This window comes from Rhinoraja longicauda, chromosome 28 (assembly GCF_053455715.1).
Source record: "Rhinoraja longicauda isolate Sanriku21f chromosome 28, sRhiLon1.1, whole genome shotgun sequence".
NCBI classification, from domain to species: domain Eukaryota; kingdom Metazoa; phylum Chordata; class Chondrichthyes; order Rajiformes; family Arhynchobatidae; genus Rhinoraja; species Rhinoraja longicauda.
In genome coordinates this window covers 26054132-26073141 of record NC_135980.1, presented here as the reverse complement: position 1 = coordinate 26073141, position 19010 = coordinate 26054132, and the positions used below count along the sequence as shown (strand labels likewise).

The 19010-nt window shown below is 51.1% G+C and overlaps 1 protein-coding gene across 1 annotated transcript in view; it reads left to right on the top strand.

The window, feature by feature from the left end:
- LOC144607210 (C3 and PZP-like alpha-2-macroglobulin domain-containing protein 8) overlaps window positions 1-19010 on the top strand; it is a 57316-nt gene that overhangs the window by 36961 nt on the left and 1345 nt on the right. The window contains exons 16-23 of the mRNA XM_078423892.1: window positions 152-328; window positions 1388-1469; window positions 7250-7406; window positions 9039-9113; window positions 15252-15417; window positions 16265-16351; window positions 17315-17451; window positions 18681-18904. Coding sequence (XP_078280018.1) covers window positions 152-328; window positions 1388-1469; window positions 7250-7406; window positions 9039-9113; window positions 15252-15417; window positions 16265-16351; window positions 17315-17451; window positions 18681-18904 — 1105 coding nt within the window. The remainder of the gene's footprint in view (window positions 1-151; window positions 329-1387; window positions 1470-7249; window positions 7407-9038; window positions 9114-15251; window positions 15418-16264; window positions 16352-17314; window positions 17452-18680; window positions 18905-19010) is intronic.

Below are 19010 nucleotides of genomic sequence, written 5' to 3'. Positions count from 1 at the left end.
AACAGTGGAACTAGTAGGATGCCTAGGGTGAAGGGGATGTGGGGGGGGGGGGGGGGGAGCATCATAGCCTCACAATGAGTAGCGTGTGTGTGTGTGATTCTGATAGCCTTTCTGTGTCTGCAATCCCTCAATGTTACCTCTCTGTTACCAGGGGATGTGATGGGCCCCACCCTCAATAATCTGGACAACCTCCTACGTCTCCCATTCGGCTGTGGAGAACAGAACATGATCCATTTTGCCCCGAATGTCTTTGTGTTGAGATACCTACAGAAGACCAAGCAGCTGTTCACTGAGGTAGAGAGTGAGGCCACTGACTACCTCCTGCAAGGTGAGTCTTTAGACTTTAGGCTCGACGGATACAGCATGGAAGTAGGCCCTTCGGCCCACCGAGTCCGCGCCGACCACTGATCACCCCGTACATGATCCTACACGCTAAGGACAATGTACACATTTTCCTCAAGACAGTTCACCTATAAACCTGGAGTCGGGAGGAGTGTGGGCGGAAACCGGAGCACCCGGAGAAAACCCACGTGGTCACAGGGAGAAGGTGCAAACTCCGCACAGACTCCGGGGCGCTGTCTGCACGGAGTTTGTACGTTCTCTCCGTGACCTACGTGGGTGCTCCGGTTTCCTCCCACACTCCAAAGACGTGCAGGTTTGCGGGTTAATTGGCTTGGTATAATTGTAAATTGTCCCCAGTGTGTGTAGGATAGCGTTAGTGCGCAGGGATCGCTGGTCGGCTCGGACCTGGTGGGGTCGAAGGGCCTGTTTCCGCGCTGTGTCTCTGAACTAAACTAAACTAAACCGAACATTTCCGGAATTTTCTGATGACTGAGGGGGGATCTTATTGAAACATATAAAATTCTTAAGGGGTTGGAGAGGCTAGATGCGGGAAGATTGTTCCCGATGTTGGGGAAGTCCAGAACAAGGGGTCACAGCTTAAGGATAAGGGGGAAGTCTTTTAGGACCGAGATGAGAAAACATTTCTTCACACAGAGAGTGGTGAGTCTGTGGAATTCTCTGCCACAGAAGGTAGTTGAGGCCAGTTCATTGGCTATATTTAAGAGGGAGTTAGATGTGGCCCTTGTGGCTAAAGGGATCAGGGGGTATGAAGAGAAGGCAGGTACAGGCTACTGAGCTGGATGATCAGCCATGATCATATTGAATGGCGGTGCAGGCTCGAAGGGCCGAATGGCCTACTCCTGCACCTATTTTCTATGTTTCTATGTTTCTATGACTGGAGTTCCCCTTCCCCAAGACTCATTCTGGTAAACCTCCTCCAAGATTTAGCTCGGTTTAATGTTTTTATTCCTTTTAAGAATGAGAACAAATGGAAAAAGAAACTAGAATTCTGGACAGGTTCTCCCCTGCGTTTTCTCTCCCCCAGGTTATCAACGTCAGCTCACGTACAAGAGGGAGGATGCATCATACAGCGCATTCGGTGAGAGGGATTCTGCGGGGAGTATGTGGTGCGTGAATTTATTCAGTCTCTATGAGTACAAGGACCAAGAAAATATTGGGGCAGAAATTCTTCTTTCCCTCAGTGGGGGACAGTGGGTTGGGAAGGATTAAATTTTCCCCCTGACTCCCAGTCGACCCGAAACGCCACCCATTCCTTTTCTCCAGAGATGCTGTCTGATCCGCTGAGTTACTCCAGCTTTTTGCGCCTATCTTCAGTGTGAACCGGCATCTGCCGTTCCTACCCACTCAGTGACCACCAGGTCAGGTTTCCTAATGCTGGAGTAACTCAGCGGGTCAGGCAGCATCTCTGGAGAGAAGGAATGGGTGACGTTTCGGGTCGAGACCCTTCTTCAGATTCATCAGTCTGAAGAAGGGTCTCGACCCGAAACGTCACCCATTCCTTCTCTCCAGAGATGCTGCCTGATCTGCTGAGTTACTCCAGCATTTTGTGATACCTTCGATTTGTACCAGCATCTGCAGTTCTTTTCCTACAACAGGTCAGGTTTCCTGCTCTCTCCTCCCTGCGTTCACCCTGTTTTGAATTGACCCAGCCTCATCTTTCCACTCTTTCAATGATTTCCCCATCCAGCGGTATTCACACCCCATTGCTGACTGTTAAAACCAGAGGCAACAAAACCATGGTTCATAGGTACTTGGTCACACGTCCAGTGAAATTCTTTCACGTATAGAGTTGATTGCAAGTATCACTATGCATAAGCACTTAGATACATCTTAGGTAAGCATCTTGGATACAGTCCAAGTGAAAACAAATGGCACACTGGACAATGGATGGATTTATAGATGGGATAGAATCTCAAGATGAAAGAAGGACTCCTGATTAATGCACATTACTTAGGGTGGCACGGTGGCGCAGCGGTGGAGTTGCTGCCTTACAGCACCAGAGACCCGGGTTCGATCCTGACCACGGGTGCTGTCTGTATGGAGTTTGTACGTTCTCCTCGTGACCGTCTGGGTTTTCCCTGGAGGCTCCGGTTTCCTCCCACACTCCAGAGACGTGCAGGTTTGTAGGTTAATTAGCTTCGGTCAAAGAAAAATTATAAATTGTCCCTAGTGCGTAGGATAGTGCGTAGGTGGGCTGAAGGGCCTGTTTCTGTGCAGTATCTCTAAACTAAACTAGTCAGTGTACAGAATCACCAGATTTGGCGCCATTTTCAAGACCCATTTAGACAATAGGCAATAGGTGCAGGAGTAGGCCATTCGGCCCGTCGAGCCAGCACCACCATTCAATGTGATCATGGCTGATCATTCTCAATCAGTACCCTGTTCCTGCCTTCTCCCCATACCCCCTGACTCTGCTATCCTTAAGAGCTCTATCTAGCTCTCTCTTGAATGCATTCAGAGAATTGGCCTCCACTGCCTTCTGAGGCAGAGAATTCCACAGATTTACAACTCTCTGACTGAAAAAGTTTTTCCTCATCTCCGTTCTAAATGGCCTACCCCTTATTCTTAAACTGTGGTCCCTGGTTCTGGACTCCCCCAACATTGGGAACATGTTTCCTGCCTCTAACGTGTCCATCCCCTTAATAATCTTATATGTTTCGATAAGATGTAGGTGCAAAGTTCTTACAGTTCAGAGTATCTCTAAACTAAACTAAACTACTGTAATGATCATCACATGAGTCAAGTAAGAAACTAGTAAGAGAGTTAATTTGTACTTAATGCTATCTAAAACAGTCAACTCAAACTGTTACCTCCAATACTAAAGATAACCTTTCGATCAAGAATGTTACAAGCACTCCAGTAAACAAAGCCTGTATTCCATTGTCAATATCTTGAGGGTGTGAAGAAGTCAGTCTGACGAAGGGTCCCGACCCGAAACGTCACCCATTCCTTCTCTCCTGAGATGGTGCCTGACCCACTGAGTTACTCCATCATTTCGTGTCTTGCTCTTGAAGGTATGATTCTAGCTTGGCTCGGAAGGAGCTGCAGATGCTGTTTTTTTTGGCTGGATTTAGACACAAAATGCTGGAGTAACTCAGTGGGTCAGGCAGCATTTCTGGATTGAAGGAACGGCTGACGTTTCCGGTCGAGAAGGGTCTCGACCCGAAACGTCACCCGTTCCTTCTGTCCAGAGATGCTGCCTGTCCCGCTGAATAACTCCGTCATTTTGTGACTGTCTCTGGCTTGGGTAGTTGGCGGTGTGATCGGTGCGTTGCTCAAATGTCTCGCTGTTTGGATGAGGTCATTGAGTCTGTGCCAGAATCTCACCTCTTCCTGAGGGCATGAATGCCAGAACAAATCTGCTGGAGCAGATCCCGAGGTACAGGCACCAAATAGCCGTGGGCAGTTGTCAGAGGCCCACATGGGCACCAGTCAGACTGCAGCCAGGTCCAGGGAAACCCGACGTTTGCCAAAACATTTCATGGTTAGATCAGTGTGAGGGGGCTGCAGAGAAAAGCGAACACTTTGTAAATCTTGGCTCACGGCCCAGACAGGATTTCATTCAGAGATTCAGCTTGGATGGGGATTTTTTTTCTCCAAAAAAGCTTTTTTTTTTTGCCAGTGTGACATGCATGATGAAATGTCTCTGTATAATTTGATTAATTGATTGATTGATACTTTATTGCCATGTGTACTTAGGGTTGCCAACTTTCTCACTCCCAAATAAGGGACAAAGGGTGACGTCACCGCCTCGCGCCCCACGTGACCTCACCCAGCCAGCGGCCACGTGCTCCCGCTCCACCAATGGCGGCCGCCCGGGCCGGGAGGCAGGTTGCTAAGCAACCTCCGTTAGGCGGGGCCTGGGCCTCCGGTCCTAGACTGTCTGGAGCTGAAATATCGGAAACCTAAAGTGTCGGGACCTAAACTATCGGGGCCTACAGTGTCCGGGCCTACAGCGCCCCCCAGGCCTAATACGGGACAAGGGCGGTCCCATATGGGACAAACCAATTTAGCCCAAAATACGGGATGTCCCGGCTAATAAGGGACAGTTGGCAACTCTAAGTTCTGGTCACCACACAAGAGGACGGATGTGGAGAGTGTTGCCTGGATTGTCAGTCTTGAGTTAGGGAAGAGGTTGTCTAAGCTGGCCTTGTTTGCCCTGGAGAGGAGAAGACTGAGAGGTTACCTAATAGAGGTGTATAAAACCATAAGAGACACAGATAGGGTAGATGGTCAGAATGTTTCCCCCAAGGTAGGAGCACCAAAATCAAGAGAGCTGAGGTTTAGCGTGAGAAGAAAGGGTTTTAAAGGGAACTTGAGGGGAAAGTTTTGTTTTTACACAGAGTGGTTGATATCTGGAAAATGTCTGAAGAAGGGTCTCGGCCCGAAAAGTCACCTATTCCCTTTCTCCAGAGATGCTGCAGTGACTCCAGCCTTTTGTGTCTATCTTTAGTAGATCAATGTGTAGGGATATGTGCCAGCAGCAGAGTTAATGAGTTGTCAACTGGACCCCAAAACCCCAGTGAGTTCAGACCTCCTGGATGGGAAGGAACTGCCCTTGAGGCTGGATGCAGTGGAAGAGTGGCCTCTAATTTAGTTTAGTTTAGAGACACGGTGTGGAAACAGGCCCTTCGGCCCACCGTCTACACCGACCAGCGATCACCCGTAGACTAGTTCCATCCCACACACTAGGGACAGTTTACAGAAGCCATTTAACCTACAATCCTGCACGTCTTTGGAGTGTGGGAGGAAACCAGAGCACCCGGACAAAACCCACGGGGTCACAGGGAGAACGTACAAACGCCGTACGGAGAGCACCCATAGTCGGGATCGAACCCGGGTCTCTGGCGCTGTAATGCAGCAACACTACCACTGCCCAATGCGAGATGAACTAAACAAACAGTGGTACGGTGGACACAAGGAACATCAAATACTGGTTCACCAACAAAGACACAAAGTGCTGGAGTAAGTGAGTGAGTCCCACGAGTTACTCCAGCACTTTGTGTCTTTCAATGTGGAGCTGCAGGGAACAGTGCGATGTCTTCTTCGCTGGGGTCTAATCCATTCCATAAACATTTGGCGATTCTCCTTGAGTCACTGAAATGGAACCAACCGCGAGGGTCCGTTAACCAACGGCGAGCTAAAGCAGATATAAACAGCTATTGTGGGGGCATACCTCCAGTTCTGTTGCAGAGCCACTGACCTTTCCTGCTCCCCCACAGCCAGGTCAATGTAAAATACCAGAGTAAATCATTTGCCAGAGGTAGCAACCCCTTTGCACAAAGCCTGCTGTGATTCAGTCCCTCACCGTGAAAGATTGTGACAGGCCGTTACTTAACACTTGAAAAATTCACTGCGGGCTGTTGGTTCAACGGCGACGCCCTCCCACTGCGATGGAGGCAGGGGGTGATAATAGCACGATTCACGAGTTGAGAGGCTGCTCACTCTCTCTCTCCCTCTCTCTCGCTCTCTCTCTCTCTCTCTGGCGACTCTGCTGTGAGCTGCAAAGGCCCAGCAGTCATTAGCAGCAGTTTTCCTTAATAGGTTCTGGGGCCCCGGGGGAGTTTTTAAAGCACAGGCCCAATCTTGCAATTGTAACGTTTAACCCGAGATGCCAGGTTTTTTTTTGTCGTGAATGTTGTGTTTTCCTCAATAAGTCTTTTTTTTCTCCGAGAGTTCGCTCTGGGCCTGATTCGAAGCTTCCATTCGGATTTTGTCCGGCCGCACTGACAACTTGCAGCAAGCTCTCACTGGGTGGGAGTTTACTGGTGCCAGTGTAAACCCTTCAGCTGGTCAGGAGGGACCTCATCCCTCCTCGTTCGCAGCTCACCCGTTCAACTCCCATCAATGTCTGCCCCCCCCCCCCCTCGCCCGAGATTAGTTTAGGTTTGGGTTTGGGTTTAGGTTTTTGGTTTCGCCTGCACCAGGATTTAGTGAATAGCTTTGTTGCGCATATCTGTCCGATCAAATAAGATAACGTTGTAGGTAAATGTGCAGGGCCGCCTGTTTGCAGCCAATGTGCAGCACATTGCTGGTGTCGGAAAATAACTGCAAATGCTGGGACAAATCGAAGGTATCACAAAATGCTGGAGTAACTCAGCAGGTCGGGCAGCATCTCGGGAGAGAGGGAATGGGTGACGTTTAGAGTCGAGACCCTTCTTCGGACTGATGTCAGGGGGGGGGCGGGACAAAGAAAGGATATAGGTGGAGACAGGAAGACAGTGGGAGGACTGGGAAGGGGGAGGGGAAGAGAGGGACAGAGGAACTATCTCTAGAGCACATTGGTGGCACAGCGGGTAGAGCCTGGTAGAGCCAGGTTCGATCCTGACCCTGGCTGTTGTCTGTGTGGAGTTTGTACGTTCTCCCTGTGACCGCGTGGGTTTTCCACGGGTGTTCCGGTTTCCTCCCACACTCCAAACACCTATAGGTTTGTAGATTAATTAATTGGCTTCTAAATTGTCCCTGGTGTGTGTAGGATAGAACTAGTGCACACGGGTGATTGCTGGCCGGTGGGCCGAAGGGCCTGTTTTCCATGCTCTGTCCAAACTAACTAACTGAAGAAGGGTCTCGACCCGAAACGTCACCCATTCCTTCTCTCCCGAGATGCTGCCTGACCTGCTGAGTTACTCCAGCATTTTGTGAATAAATCGATTTGTACCAGCATCTGCAGTTATTTTCTTTAACTAAACTAAACTCTCTCTCCATCATACGTCTGAGACCGGCCATTGTCCATACTCAAATCCCTCTCAATTAATCAGCGATGAACTAATGTTCGGGTCACCGCCTAGAGTTTAGTCATGTTTCACTCCACCGATGTGTCATGTTGGGAGTCATGGAGAGCAGAGCTAATATTTTCCTCCCATGTATCCTGTGTTTTTTTTCCCAGGCTGACGGCATTTGTACTGAAATCCTTTGCACAGTCCCGCGGGTTTATCTACATTGACCCGAAGGAGCTCGACACTGCCAAGGAATGGATTATACAACATCAGCGGGAAGATGGCTCCTTCCCAGCGGTCGGGCGCATTCTGAACAAGGACATCCAGGTAACGATGCCATGGCTGGCCTCTCCCTTGACCAGCACGAAGCAACTGCGAGAGGCAGAGGGAGAGGGCAGGGGAACATAAAGGGCTGGACCCCCATTGGCACGTGGTTTCTAAATGCCTTTGTGTGTTCGTGAACTTCCAATGTTTAATTTAAGTTGAGAGACACAGAGCGGAAACAGACCCTCTGGCCCACCGAGTCTACGCCGCCCAGCGATCCCCGCACACTAACACTATCCTACACGCACTGGGGACAATTTGCATTTATACCAAGTCAATCAATCCACAAACCTGCACGTCTTTGGAGTGCGGGAGGAAACCAAAAAGATCACGGGGGGGGGGGGGGGGAACCCACGCGGGTCACGGGGAGAACGTACAAACTCCGTACAGACAAGCACCCCGCAGTCAGGATGGAGCCCGGGTCTCTGGCGCTGTAAGGCAGCAGTTCTACCGCTGCGCCACCGTGCATTTAATCATAAAACCAACAATTACGGGGTGCATGAGTGTTGGTGTCATGAGAGATGCAGATGGGGTCTGGAGTGAAAACAATGAGTTCCTCCAGCACTAGGTTTGTCTGACTGCTGACCTTTCTGGATACCAGGACGTGGCGGTCGAGCTGCTGCCTGACAGCGTAAAGACCCGGCTTCAGTTCTGACTCCGGGTGCTATCTGTACGGTTTCCTTCCACACTCCAAAAATGTACGGGTTTGTAGGTTAACTGACTTGGTAAAATTGTAAATCGTCCCCGGTGTGTGTAGGATAGTGTCAGTGTGCGGGGATCGCTGGGCGGTGCGGACACGTTTAGCCGAAGGGCTTGTTTCCGCTCTGTGTCTCTAAACTAAAATAAGCTGAACCAAATGGTGGCAGTTGTTACATAAACGTGCACGTGTGCACTACGTTCATCTGTGTCGTGTGACTGCATGTCTGGCAGGATCTAACTGACATGATTGCACTCGGCTGAAACAGTCGCCATTGCCCCAGGTGTGGCTGGTCAGTAATATCCGTTGGCCAACACTGCGTTACAACCAGGTCCATCACCTGTTCAGGTGGATGTTAACGATCCCACGGCATCTAATCGATGAGAAGCCTTCAGGTGTCTTGGCCGATAATCCTCCCTCCACCAACACAACCAAAGCAGTTTGGCTGGTCAGTGATCAGGTTGCTGTGTGTGGGCTCTTTCTGTGTGTGACTGCCCGTTCGCACCATTCACCTCTTTAAGTTCCAGGATTATTAAGGGGTTGGACACGTTAGAGGCAGGAAACATGTTCCCAATGTTGGGGGAATCCAGAACAAGGGGCCACAGTTTGAGAATAAGGGGTAGGCCATTTAGAACGGAGATGAGGAAAAACTTTTTCAGTCAGAGAGTTGTGAATCTGTGGAATTCTCTGCCTCAGAAAGCAGTGGAGGCCAATTCTCCGAATGCATTCAAGAGAGAGCTCGAAAGAGCTCTTAAGAATAGCGGAGTCAGGGGGTATGGGGAGAAGGCAGGAACGGGGTACTGATTGAGAATGATCAGCCATGATCACATTGAATGGCGGTGCTGGCTCAAAGGGCCGAATGGCCTCCTCCTGCACCTATTGTCTATTGTCCAGGCTTAGCGTCAGCAGTGAATTCATTCTTGTGATTTTGTTTCCAGGGTGGAATCCACGGGAAGATCTCGCTGACTGCCTACGTCGTAGCCGCGCTCCTGGAGACCGGCGTCACCTCTGAGGTATAAAAACAAACTGCAGGTGCCGGTTAAAATCCAAGGTGGACACAAAATGGTGGAGTAACTCAGTGGGTCAGGCAGCATCTCGGGAGAGAAGGAATGGGTGTCGTTTTGGGGTCGAGACCCTTCTTCAGTTTAGAAGGATGAGGGGGGGGGGGGCTCATTAAAACTTAGATAGGTAGTCTTTACTCGTGAAGTTCATGGGGGTTCATCCAGCAGCAGAGTGGTCGATGGAGACCAGCTTTCCTGTTCAGTCAGCAGGTCGTCCCGTGGAACAATTTCACAAACCGTTCACATTATAAAAGCAGGGATGTAATGCTGAGGCTCTGTCGGGTGCTGCTCAGACCACATGTGGAGCATTGTGAGCTGTTATGGGCCCCACTGTCTGAGGAAGGATGTGCTGCCGTTGGAGAGGGTCCAGAGGAGGTTTACGAGACTGATCCTGGGGATGGTTGGGTTAACATATGACGAGCACAGGGCCCGTACTCAGAGTCGTAGAGGCACATTCGTTGGAGCTTAGAAGGATGAGGGGTCGAGAAACTTATCGAATTGTGAAAGGCCTGGATAGAGTGGATGTGGAGAGGATGTTTCCACTAGTGGGAGAGTCTAGGACCAGAGGGCACAGCCTCAGAATAAAGGACGCACCTTTAGAAAGGAGATGAGGAGGGATTTCGTTAGCCAGAGGGTGGTGAATCTATGGAATTCATTGCCACAAAATGCTATGGAGGCCAAGTCAGTGGGTATTTTTAAAGGTATTTATTTAACAAAATGCTGGAGTAACTCAGCAGGTCAGGCAGCATCTCAGGAGAGAAGGAATGGGTGACGTGTTGGTGACTCAGTCTGAAGAGGAGTCTCGACCCAACACGTCACCCAGTCCTTCTCTCCTGAGATGCTGCCTGACCTGCTGAGTTACTCGGGTATTTTTAAAGCAGAGATGGACAGGTTTTTGATTAGTACGGGTGTCAAGGGTTATGGGGAGGAGGCAGGAGAATGGGTTTGAGAGGAAAAGATAGATTGGCCATTTATTGAATGGCGGAATGGACTTGATGGGCCGAATGGCCTGATTACGCTCCAATGTCATATGAAGTATCCCAACCTGGAGGGGGATCCAGAGGGTGAACAACGGGTGAACGTGCACTGTGCCATCCAACACTTCCAGCAGACAGACAGCAGAGTGGAGACAGAGAGAGAAGCTTGTTCACCATTGCCCCATTGCATTCACTCTGGGAAAGAACAGCACAGGTTGGATGTGTAGGAAGGGACTGCAGGTGCTGGTTCACACCGAAGATAGATGCAAAATGCTGCAGTAACTCAGCGGGTCAGGCAGCATCTTAGTTTAGTTTAGAGATACAGTGCGGAAACAGGCCCTTCGGCCCACCGGGTCCGCGCCGACCAGCGATCCCCACACACTAACACTATCCTACACCCACTAGGGACAGTTTTTACATTTATACCAAGCCAATTAATCTACAAACCCGCACGTCTTTGGAGTGTGGGAGAAAACCGAAGATCTCCGTGAAAACCCACGCAGGTCACGGGGAGAACGTACAAACTCCATACAGACAGCGGCCGTGATCGGGATGGAACCCGGGTCTCCGGCGCTGCATTCGCTGTAAGGCAGCAACTCTACCGCTGCGCCACCGTGACCGCCCTAAAGTGACCACTCCATCTCTGGAGTGAAGGAATGTGTGAGACCCCGGCTCTGAAGAGGGGGGTCTCGACCCGAAACGTCACCCTTTCCTCCTCTCCAGAGACGCTGCCTGTGCCGCTGAGTTACTCCAGCAGTCAGTGTCTAGCACGGGTTGGATGCGATGTGAACTCACTCCATGGTTAGTCTTCAGTGACACTGTCATACCTCGATCCAGATGTTCGAACGCGTGGGTCTCAGCAATGTGACCGCAGACCCATTCAGTTGTCTCCAGGGTAAGTGGACTGAAAGGGTTAATGATACCTGATGGGTGAACACTAATTAGGTCGAGTTAATCCCGTTTCAGTAATGTGAAGAGGTTTGCAGGGGCACGAAGATAGATTAACAAGGGCCCGGGGGTGGGGGGGGGGGGGGGATTCCATGGGGTTTTTAACAGGGAGACGGAGGAATGTGTGAATTCCTTGCATTCCTGCTTTTCTCAGGCAAGCGTGGCTGCTCGCACCATCTCCACACCATCTCCACACCAGCACTGGAGGGGTCAGGAAGCAGGAGGAGGCTGCAGCTCTTAAATATGAGTGCTCAGCAGCGGGAGGCAGCGGGCTGGCGGGATCAGACGAGCCGCAGGCCTCACCTGCCCGTACCGTCCAGCCCCACGTGCCTCTGACCACTCTGCCCGCGCCCTTCCCAAAGCTGCCCGCGGGGCGGCACGGTGGCGCAGCGGTAGAGTTGCAGCGCCGGAGACCCGGGTTCCATCCCGGACTGGTGCTGTGAGGCTGCGGCACACTGCCGCCCCAGTTAGAAACATAGAACAGGTGCAGGAGGAGGCCATTCGGCCCTTCGAGCCAGCACCCCCGTTCAATGTGATCATGGCTGATCAGCTAAAATCAGTAGTGTAAGAAAATAACTGCAGATGCTGGTACAAATCGAAGGTATTTATTCACAAAATGCTGGAGTAACTCAGCAGGTCAGGCAGCATCTCAGGACAATAGACAATAGGTGCAGGAGTAGGCCATACGGCCCCTCGAGCCAGCACCGCCATTCAATGTGATCATGGCTGATCACTCTCAATCAGTACCCCGTTCCTGCCTTCTCCCCATACCCTCTGACTCTGCTATCCTTAAGAGCTCTATCCAGCTCTCTCTTGAATGCATTCAGAGAATTTGCCCCCACTGCCTTCTGAGGCAGAGAATTCCTCAGATTCACAACTCTCTGACTGAAAAAGTTTTTCCTCATCTCCGTTCTAAATGGCCTACCCCTTATTCTTAAACTGTGGCCCTTGGTTCTGGGCGCCCCCAACATTGGGAGCATGTTTCCTGCCTCTAACGTGTCCAACCCCTTAACAATCTTATATGTTTCAATAAGATCCCCTCTTCATCCTTCTAAATTCCAGTGTATACAAGCCTTCAGTCTGAAGAAGGGTTTCGACCCGAAACGTCACCCATTCCTTCTCTCCTGAGATGCTGCCTGTCCTGCTGAGTTACTCCAGCATTTTGTGAATGTGATCTAAAATCAGTACCTCGTTCCTGCTTTTTCCCCCCATACCCCTTGATCCCTTTAGCCCTGAGAGCTGAATCTAACTCTCTCTTGAGAGTTGTCTTCCTCTCTTTGGCTGCTGATTAGTGGGCCAAAGGGCCTGTTTCCATACTGTATCTCTAAACTAAAACTAAACTGAAACCTGCGGTGGCGTAGTGGTAGAGTCGCTGCCTCACAGCGCCAGAGACCCGGGTTCGATCCTGGCCACGGGTGCTGTCTGTACGGAGTTTGTACGTTCTCCCCGTGACCGCATGGGCTTTCTCCAAGGTGCAGCACAAAACGCCACGCGAATTCCTTTTTCCCTATGGCTACCAAACTGCACAATTCCTCCCCCTTCTGTCGTGGGGTTAACTGACTCTTCCCCACTCCCTCCCTCCCCTCTACCCCCCCCCCCCCCCCCCTCCCCACCACCCCCCTCTTTGCACATCTCTCATTCTCGACTTTTCAACTCGATAATTTAATGTCATGTATGTTACATACTGTATGTGCTGTGCAATAACTGGTCACTTAAATGTCATTATTAATGTAACGCATTAGCACTTTCAATGCCTTGTAACTGCACCTTTTGACTGTTGGCAGAACAATTTCCCTCCAGGATAAATAAAGTCGCAATGTATCCTACTAGTGTTAGGTAGACACAAAATGCTGGAGTAACTCAGCGGGTCAGGCAGCAACTCTGCACAGAAGGAACGGGTGACGTTTCGGGTCGAGATCATTCTTCAGACTGAGAGTCAGGGGAGAGGGAGTCGAGAGACCTGTAAGGAAGGGCAAGGTGTGAAAATGACAGATCAATGCAGACGATGGTGAGGAAATGTTCAATGTTAGCTGAGGGGAAGGTGTCAGGAGGCACGCGTTCAATAAAATTAATTAGGAGGACAGTTGAAAGACGTTGAGTTGGAAAGGGTGCAGAGAGGTTTTCCAAGGATGTAGCCTGGGCTCGAGGGTCTGAGCTCTAGGGAGAGGTTGTCCAGCCTGGGATTCGCTTCCCCGGAGTGCCCGAGGATAAGGGATATCACAAAATGCTGGAGTCTCAGCGGGTCAGGCAGCATCTCAGGAGAGAAGGTATGGGCGACGTTTCGGGGCGAGACCCTTCTTCAGACTGATGTCAGGAGGATAAGGGGTGATCTTCTCGAGGTGTATAAAATCACGAGAAGAATAGACAGGGTAAATGCAGAGTCTCTTGCCAAGAGTAGTGGGGAATCGAGAACTAGAGGGCATAGGTTTAAGGTGAAGGGGGAACAATTTTACAGGAATCTGAGGGGTGACGTTTACGCACAAAAGATGGTGGGTGCATGGAACAAGCTGCTGGAGGATTTATTCACAAAATGCTGGAGTAACTCAGCAGGTCAGGCAGCATCTCGGGAGAGAAGGAATGGGTGACGTTTCGGGTCGAGACCCCTTCTGAAGAAGGGTCTCGACCCGAAACGTCACCCATTCCTTCTCTCCCGAGATGCTGCCTGACCTGCTGAGTTACTCCAGCATTTTGTGAATAAATCGATTTGTACCAGCATCTGCAGTTATTTTCTTATAAGCTGCTGGAGGAGGTAGTTCAGGCAGGGACAATCGCAACGTTCAAGTAGCAATTGGACAGGTACATGGATGGGACAGGTTTAGAGGGATATGGGCTTAATGCAGGTAAGTGGGACTAGTGTTGATGGGGCATGTTGATCGGTATGGGCCAGTTGGGCCGATGGGCCTGTTTCCACACTGTATGACTCTATGACTCTAATTGCACTGTTTGTGATGGGGAAAACATTCAAGAATCGCTAGAGTCAGGAGTGGTTCCTGAAGATTGAAGATAATTCCTTACAGAATAATGAAAGGCATAGATAGAGTGGATGTGGAAAGGATGTTTCCACTGGTGGGAGAGTCAAGGAGATACAGCGCGGAAACAGGCCCTTCGGCCCACCGAGTCCACACCGACCAATTGATCCCGGTGCGCTTGTTCTATCCTACACACTACAGAATGCCATTTAACCCACAAAGCTGCACATCTTTAGTGTGTGGGAGGAAACCAGAGCACCTGGAGAAAACCCACGCATGTACCTGATGGAGAGAGAGTGTGACAGAGAGAACATGAGAGAGGGGGACACCGACTGGCTGATGTTAAAAAAGTGCATAATAATTACTGACAGATAGAGAGAAACAATGAGAGATAGAGAGAAACAATGAGAGAGAGAGAGAGAGAGAGACAGAGAGAGAGAGAGACAGAGAGAGAGAGACAGACAGACAGACAGACAGACAGACAGACAGACAGACAGACAGACAGACAGACAGACAGACAGACAGACAGACAGACAGACAGACAGACAGACAGACAGACAGACAGACAGACAGACAGACAGACAGACAAAAAAACACAAAAAAACAGACAAAAAAACAGACAAAAAAACAGACAAAAAAACAGACAAAAAAACAGACAAAAAAACAGACAAAAAACCAAAAAAGAGCATGTACCCAAAAGAGAAATAGTGTTGCTGGCCTTAAAAGTGAGAGCGAAAATGACATGCGTCTGACAGTGTTGAGAGAGAGAGAATGTGGAGAGGGAGTGGGGGAAGAGAGGGAGTGGGGAAAGAGAGGGGGTGGGGGAATAGAGTGTGGGGGAAGAGAGAGTGAGAGCGAGAGAGAGAAAAAAACAAAAAGAGAGGGAGAGAAAAACCACGCAAAAAAAAAGTGTGTTGTGCCTCTAATAAGCAGCAAGCAACAAAGACAGATGGAGATGTACCCAATACAGAGGAGACGAGTGTGTTATATGCCTTCTTGACAAAGTTAGATGAGAGAGGGAGAGGGGCAGAGTGATGCATCAGATAGACAGGGAGTCTGCTGCTTGTGGCAGGGTACTGCTGGCGGGAGCAATGTTTGTCCAGGGCAGAAGGGGGACGTTTATCGGGACAAGCCAATCTAACCGGAATGATGATTGCACGTTTTTAGTTGCTGTATTTTGCGTGGTTTTTCTTTAGGAGGAGAAAACTGCGGTTGGAAAAGCGAAACATTTCCTGGAAGGCAACATGTACTCTGCAGACGATCCTTACACCACAGCCCTGTCTGCCTACGCACTGACCCTGCTGCATAGCAAGCACTCCACGGCCGCACTCAGGAGGCTCAACAACATGGCCATCATGCAAGGTGTGTCCTCACCTACTCCAACACCACGTCATTTACCACAGCAACCTATCCACATGAGGGTGATAGAGAGAGTGAGTGGTGGGGGGAGAGAGAGAGTAGGGGGAGAGAGTGGTGGGAGAGAGTGGTGGGAGAGAGTGGGGGGAGAGAGAGTGGTGGGAGAGAGAGAGTGGTGGGGGAGAGAGTGGTGGGAGAGTGAGAGAGTGGTGGGGGAGAGAGAGAGAGTGCGGGGGAGAGAGAGAGTGGGGGGGAGAGAGAGTGGGGGGAGAGAGAGAGTGGGGGGGAGAGAGAGAGTGGGGGGGAGAAAGAGTGGGGGGGAGGGAGAGAGTGGTGGGAGAGAGAGAGTGGGGGGAGAGTGAGAATGGGGAGGGGGAGAGAGTGGGGAGGGGGAGAGAGTGGTGGGGGGAGAGAGAGTGTGGGGGGAGAGAGAGTGGGGGGAGAGAGTGGGGGGAGAGAGAGTGGTGGGGGAGAGTGAGTGGTGGGAGGAGAGTTGAGGGAGAGAGAGAGGGGGGAGAGAGAGCGGAGAGAGAGGGAGTGGGGAGAGGAAGTGGTGGGAGAGAGAGCGGAGAGAGAGGGAGTGGAAGAAGAGAGAGTGGGGTGTGAGTGGAGGGAGATAGCAAAAGTGGGAAGAGCGAAAGAAACAAAATGGTCAGCTTTATGCAACGTCTGGTCAGCCCATGATTTTCGGTTCTCATTGAATTTTACCACATCACACAAAAATGTGACCCTGCCACTTTCTGTGTCCTCCATCATTGTTTATACATTATACTTTGCACTTTGGTGGGCAATCTCTCTTGGTGCGGATATTTTTTTTGTATCTGAGTGGATTCATTCAGCTTGTGAATTGCAGATGGCTTCACACACTGGAGTCTGATGGGCACCACCGTAACGGATGAAGATACCTTCATGGGTTTCAACGATGGCCTCTCCCAGTCAGGTAAAGGGCACCTTTGGGATACCAGCCTTAAATTAATTTTTAATTAATGATCTCAATGCACAGTAAAAAGCTAGAGTGCCATCCTGACTTCCCATCTAACTCATCGGAGAGCTTGGCAGCACGGTGGCGCAGTGGTTGCTGCCTAACAGCGCCAGAAACCCAGGTTCAATCCTGACTACGGGTGCTGTCTATACGGAGTTTGCACATTCTCCCCGTGACCTCGTGGGTCTCCTCCAGGTGTTCCGGTTTCCCCCAACATTCCAAGGAAGTGCAGGTTTGTCGGTCTATTGGCCTCTGTAAAAATTGCCCCTACTGTGAGACTGGTTGGCGCGGACTCGGTGGGCCCAAGGGCCTGTTTCCTCGCTGTATCTCTAAACTAAAGTCGTAGAGAATACGTGTTTTGTCTGGGGCCCAGGACTCCTATTTGGGGGTGAAGGGGGCATGGGTGTAATGGTTGGTGAAGCCAAGCCATGCAGTGGTATTGATTTTCTTCATGTAGGGTTGCCAACTTTCTCACTCCCAAATAAGGGACAAAAGGTGAAGTCACCACCTCGCGCCCCACGTGACCTCACCCAGCCAGCGGCCACGTGCTCCCGCTCCACCAATGACGGCCGCCCGGGCCGGGAGGCGGGTTGCTATGCAACCTCCGTCAGGCAGCACCAGGGCCTCCAGGCCTACACAGTCCAGGCCTACAGCGGGGCCCCCGGGCCTACTGTGTCCGGGTTTACAGTGTCCAGGCCTACAGTGCCCCCCCCCCGGGCCTAATACAGGACAAGGGCGGTCCAGTACAGGACAAACCAATTTAGCCCAATATACGGGATGTCCCGGCTAATACGGGACTGTTGGCGACCCTGGCTTCACGTGATGCTGCCATTGATTCATGGGCAAAAGGCTGAGGCAGAGAGCTGCTGGCAAGGTGCAGTGACGGTTCAGTGACTGCCTCTCGTGTCTCCCGTTGCACAGTTGTGTCGGCAGAGGTGGAGATGACGGCCTACGCTCTCCTCACCTACACCTCGCTGGGGGACGTGGTGTCGGCCCTGCCTGTGGTGAAGTGGCTCTCACAGCAACGTAACGCGCTGGGAGGATTCTCGTCCACACAGGTAAGCGCACCCATCACCTCGTGCCGTGGAGTCACTCTGCACCCAAATAGGCCCTTCGGCTATGGGTGCCAACTATCTCACTCCCAAATAAGGGACAAGGTGACGTCACCGCCCCGCGCCCCACCTGACCTCACCTAGCCAGCGGCCACATGCTCCCGCTCCACCAATGGCGGCCGCCTGGGCCAGGAGGCAGGTTGCTACGCAACCTCCGTTAGGCGGTCTCTGGGCCTACACCCCCCCCCCCCCCCCCCCCCAAGGCCTACACTGTCCGGGCCTGCATGTGCCCCCGGGCCTAATACGGGATAAGGGCGGTCCCGTATGGGACAAACCAATTTACCCAAAATACAGGATGTCCCGGCTAACACGGCACAGTTGGCAACCCTATCTTCGGCCCACTTGAACCTGCCCCATGTGAATGCACCGGGCCCATGTCCTACCACACCCTTTCCTATCCACGAACCCGTCCAGAAGATGGACACAACGCTAGCCAACGTTAGCTGTTGAAGGGAGTCGAGCCGAAACATCACCTATTTCTTTTCTCCAGTTAGGAAACGTTAGTCAGAGGGTGGCAAATCTGTGGAATTCATTGCCACAGATGGCTGTAGAGGCCAAGTCATTGGGTATTTTTAAAGCGGACATTGACAGGTTCTTAGTAGTAGGAAAAAAAAAAACTGCAGATGCTGGTTAAAATCGAAGGTAGACGCAAAATACAGGAGTAACTCAGCGGGTCAGCCAGCATCTTGGGAGAGAAGGAATGGGTGACGTATCGGGTCGAGACCCTTCCTCAGACTGATGTCAGGGGAGGGGGTGGGACAAAGATAGAATGTAGTCGGAGACAGGAATACTAGTGGGAGAACTGGGAAGGGGGAGAGGATAGAGAGGGGAAGCTGGGACTACCTGAAGTTAATGTTCATACCGCTGGAGTGTAAACTACCCATTTCACAGTTCTTGATTAGTAAGGGTGTCAACAGTTATCAGGTGTAGGGGGTTAAGAGGGAACGATCGATCAGCCATGATTGAATGGCGGAGTAGACTTGATGGACCGAATGGCCTAATTATGCTCCTATGAGTTATGATCTTATGAAACAGCATGTACTTAGACACACATTCCCTCGATGCCAGCACACAGCCAGCTCCTCCCTTGTCCTGTTGCTTCAGTTTGGTGGGCTCTGCGAGTTGAACGAGTGGCCCAGAGTGAGTGGCAGTGTTGTTGTTTGATCTCTCTCCAGGACACCTGCGTTGCTCTGCAGGCACTGTCCGAGTATGCCATCCTCTCCTACGTTGGAGGGGTCAACCTCACCATCTCCCTCGCCTCGACCAACCTGGACTTCCAAGAATCCTTCGAGCTCAACAGGGACAACAAGAAGATCCTTCAGAGAGCGGCGGTGAGAAGCAGTCAGTGTCCTGTTGTGAAAAACGCACGTTTCACTTTCACACGTCTACACGTGAAAGAGTATAGAGCGTGTGAGTGTGTAGACTGACTAGATCTGTGCAAAGGGAGTGGTTTAAATGTGCGTCAAGTAGCCCAAATGGCAGCACGGTGGCACAGCGGTAGAGCT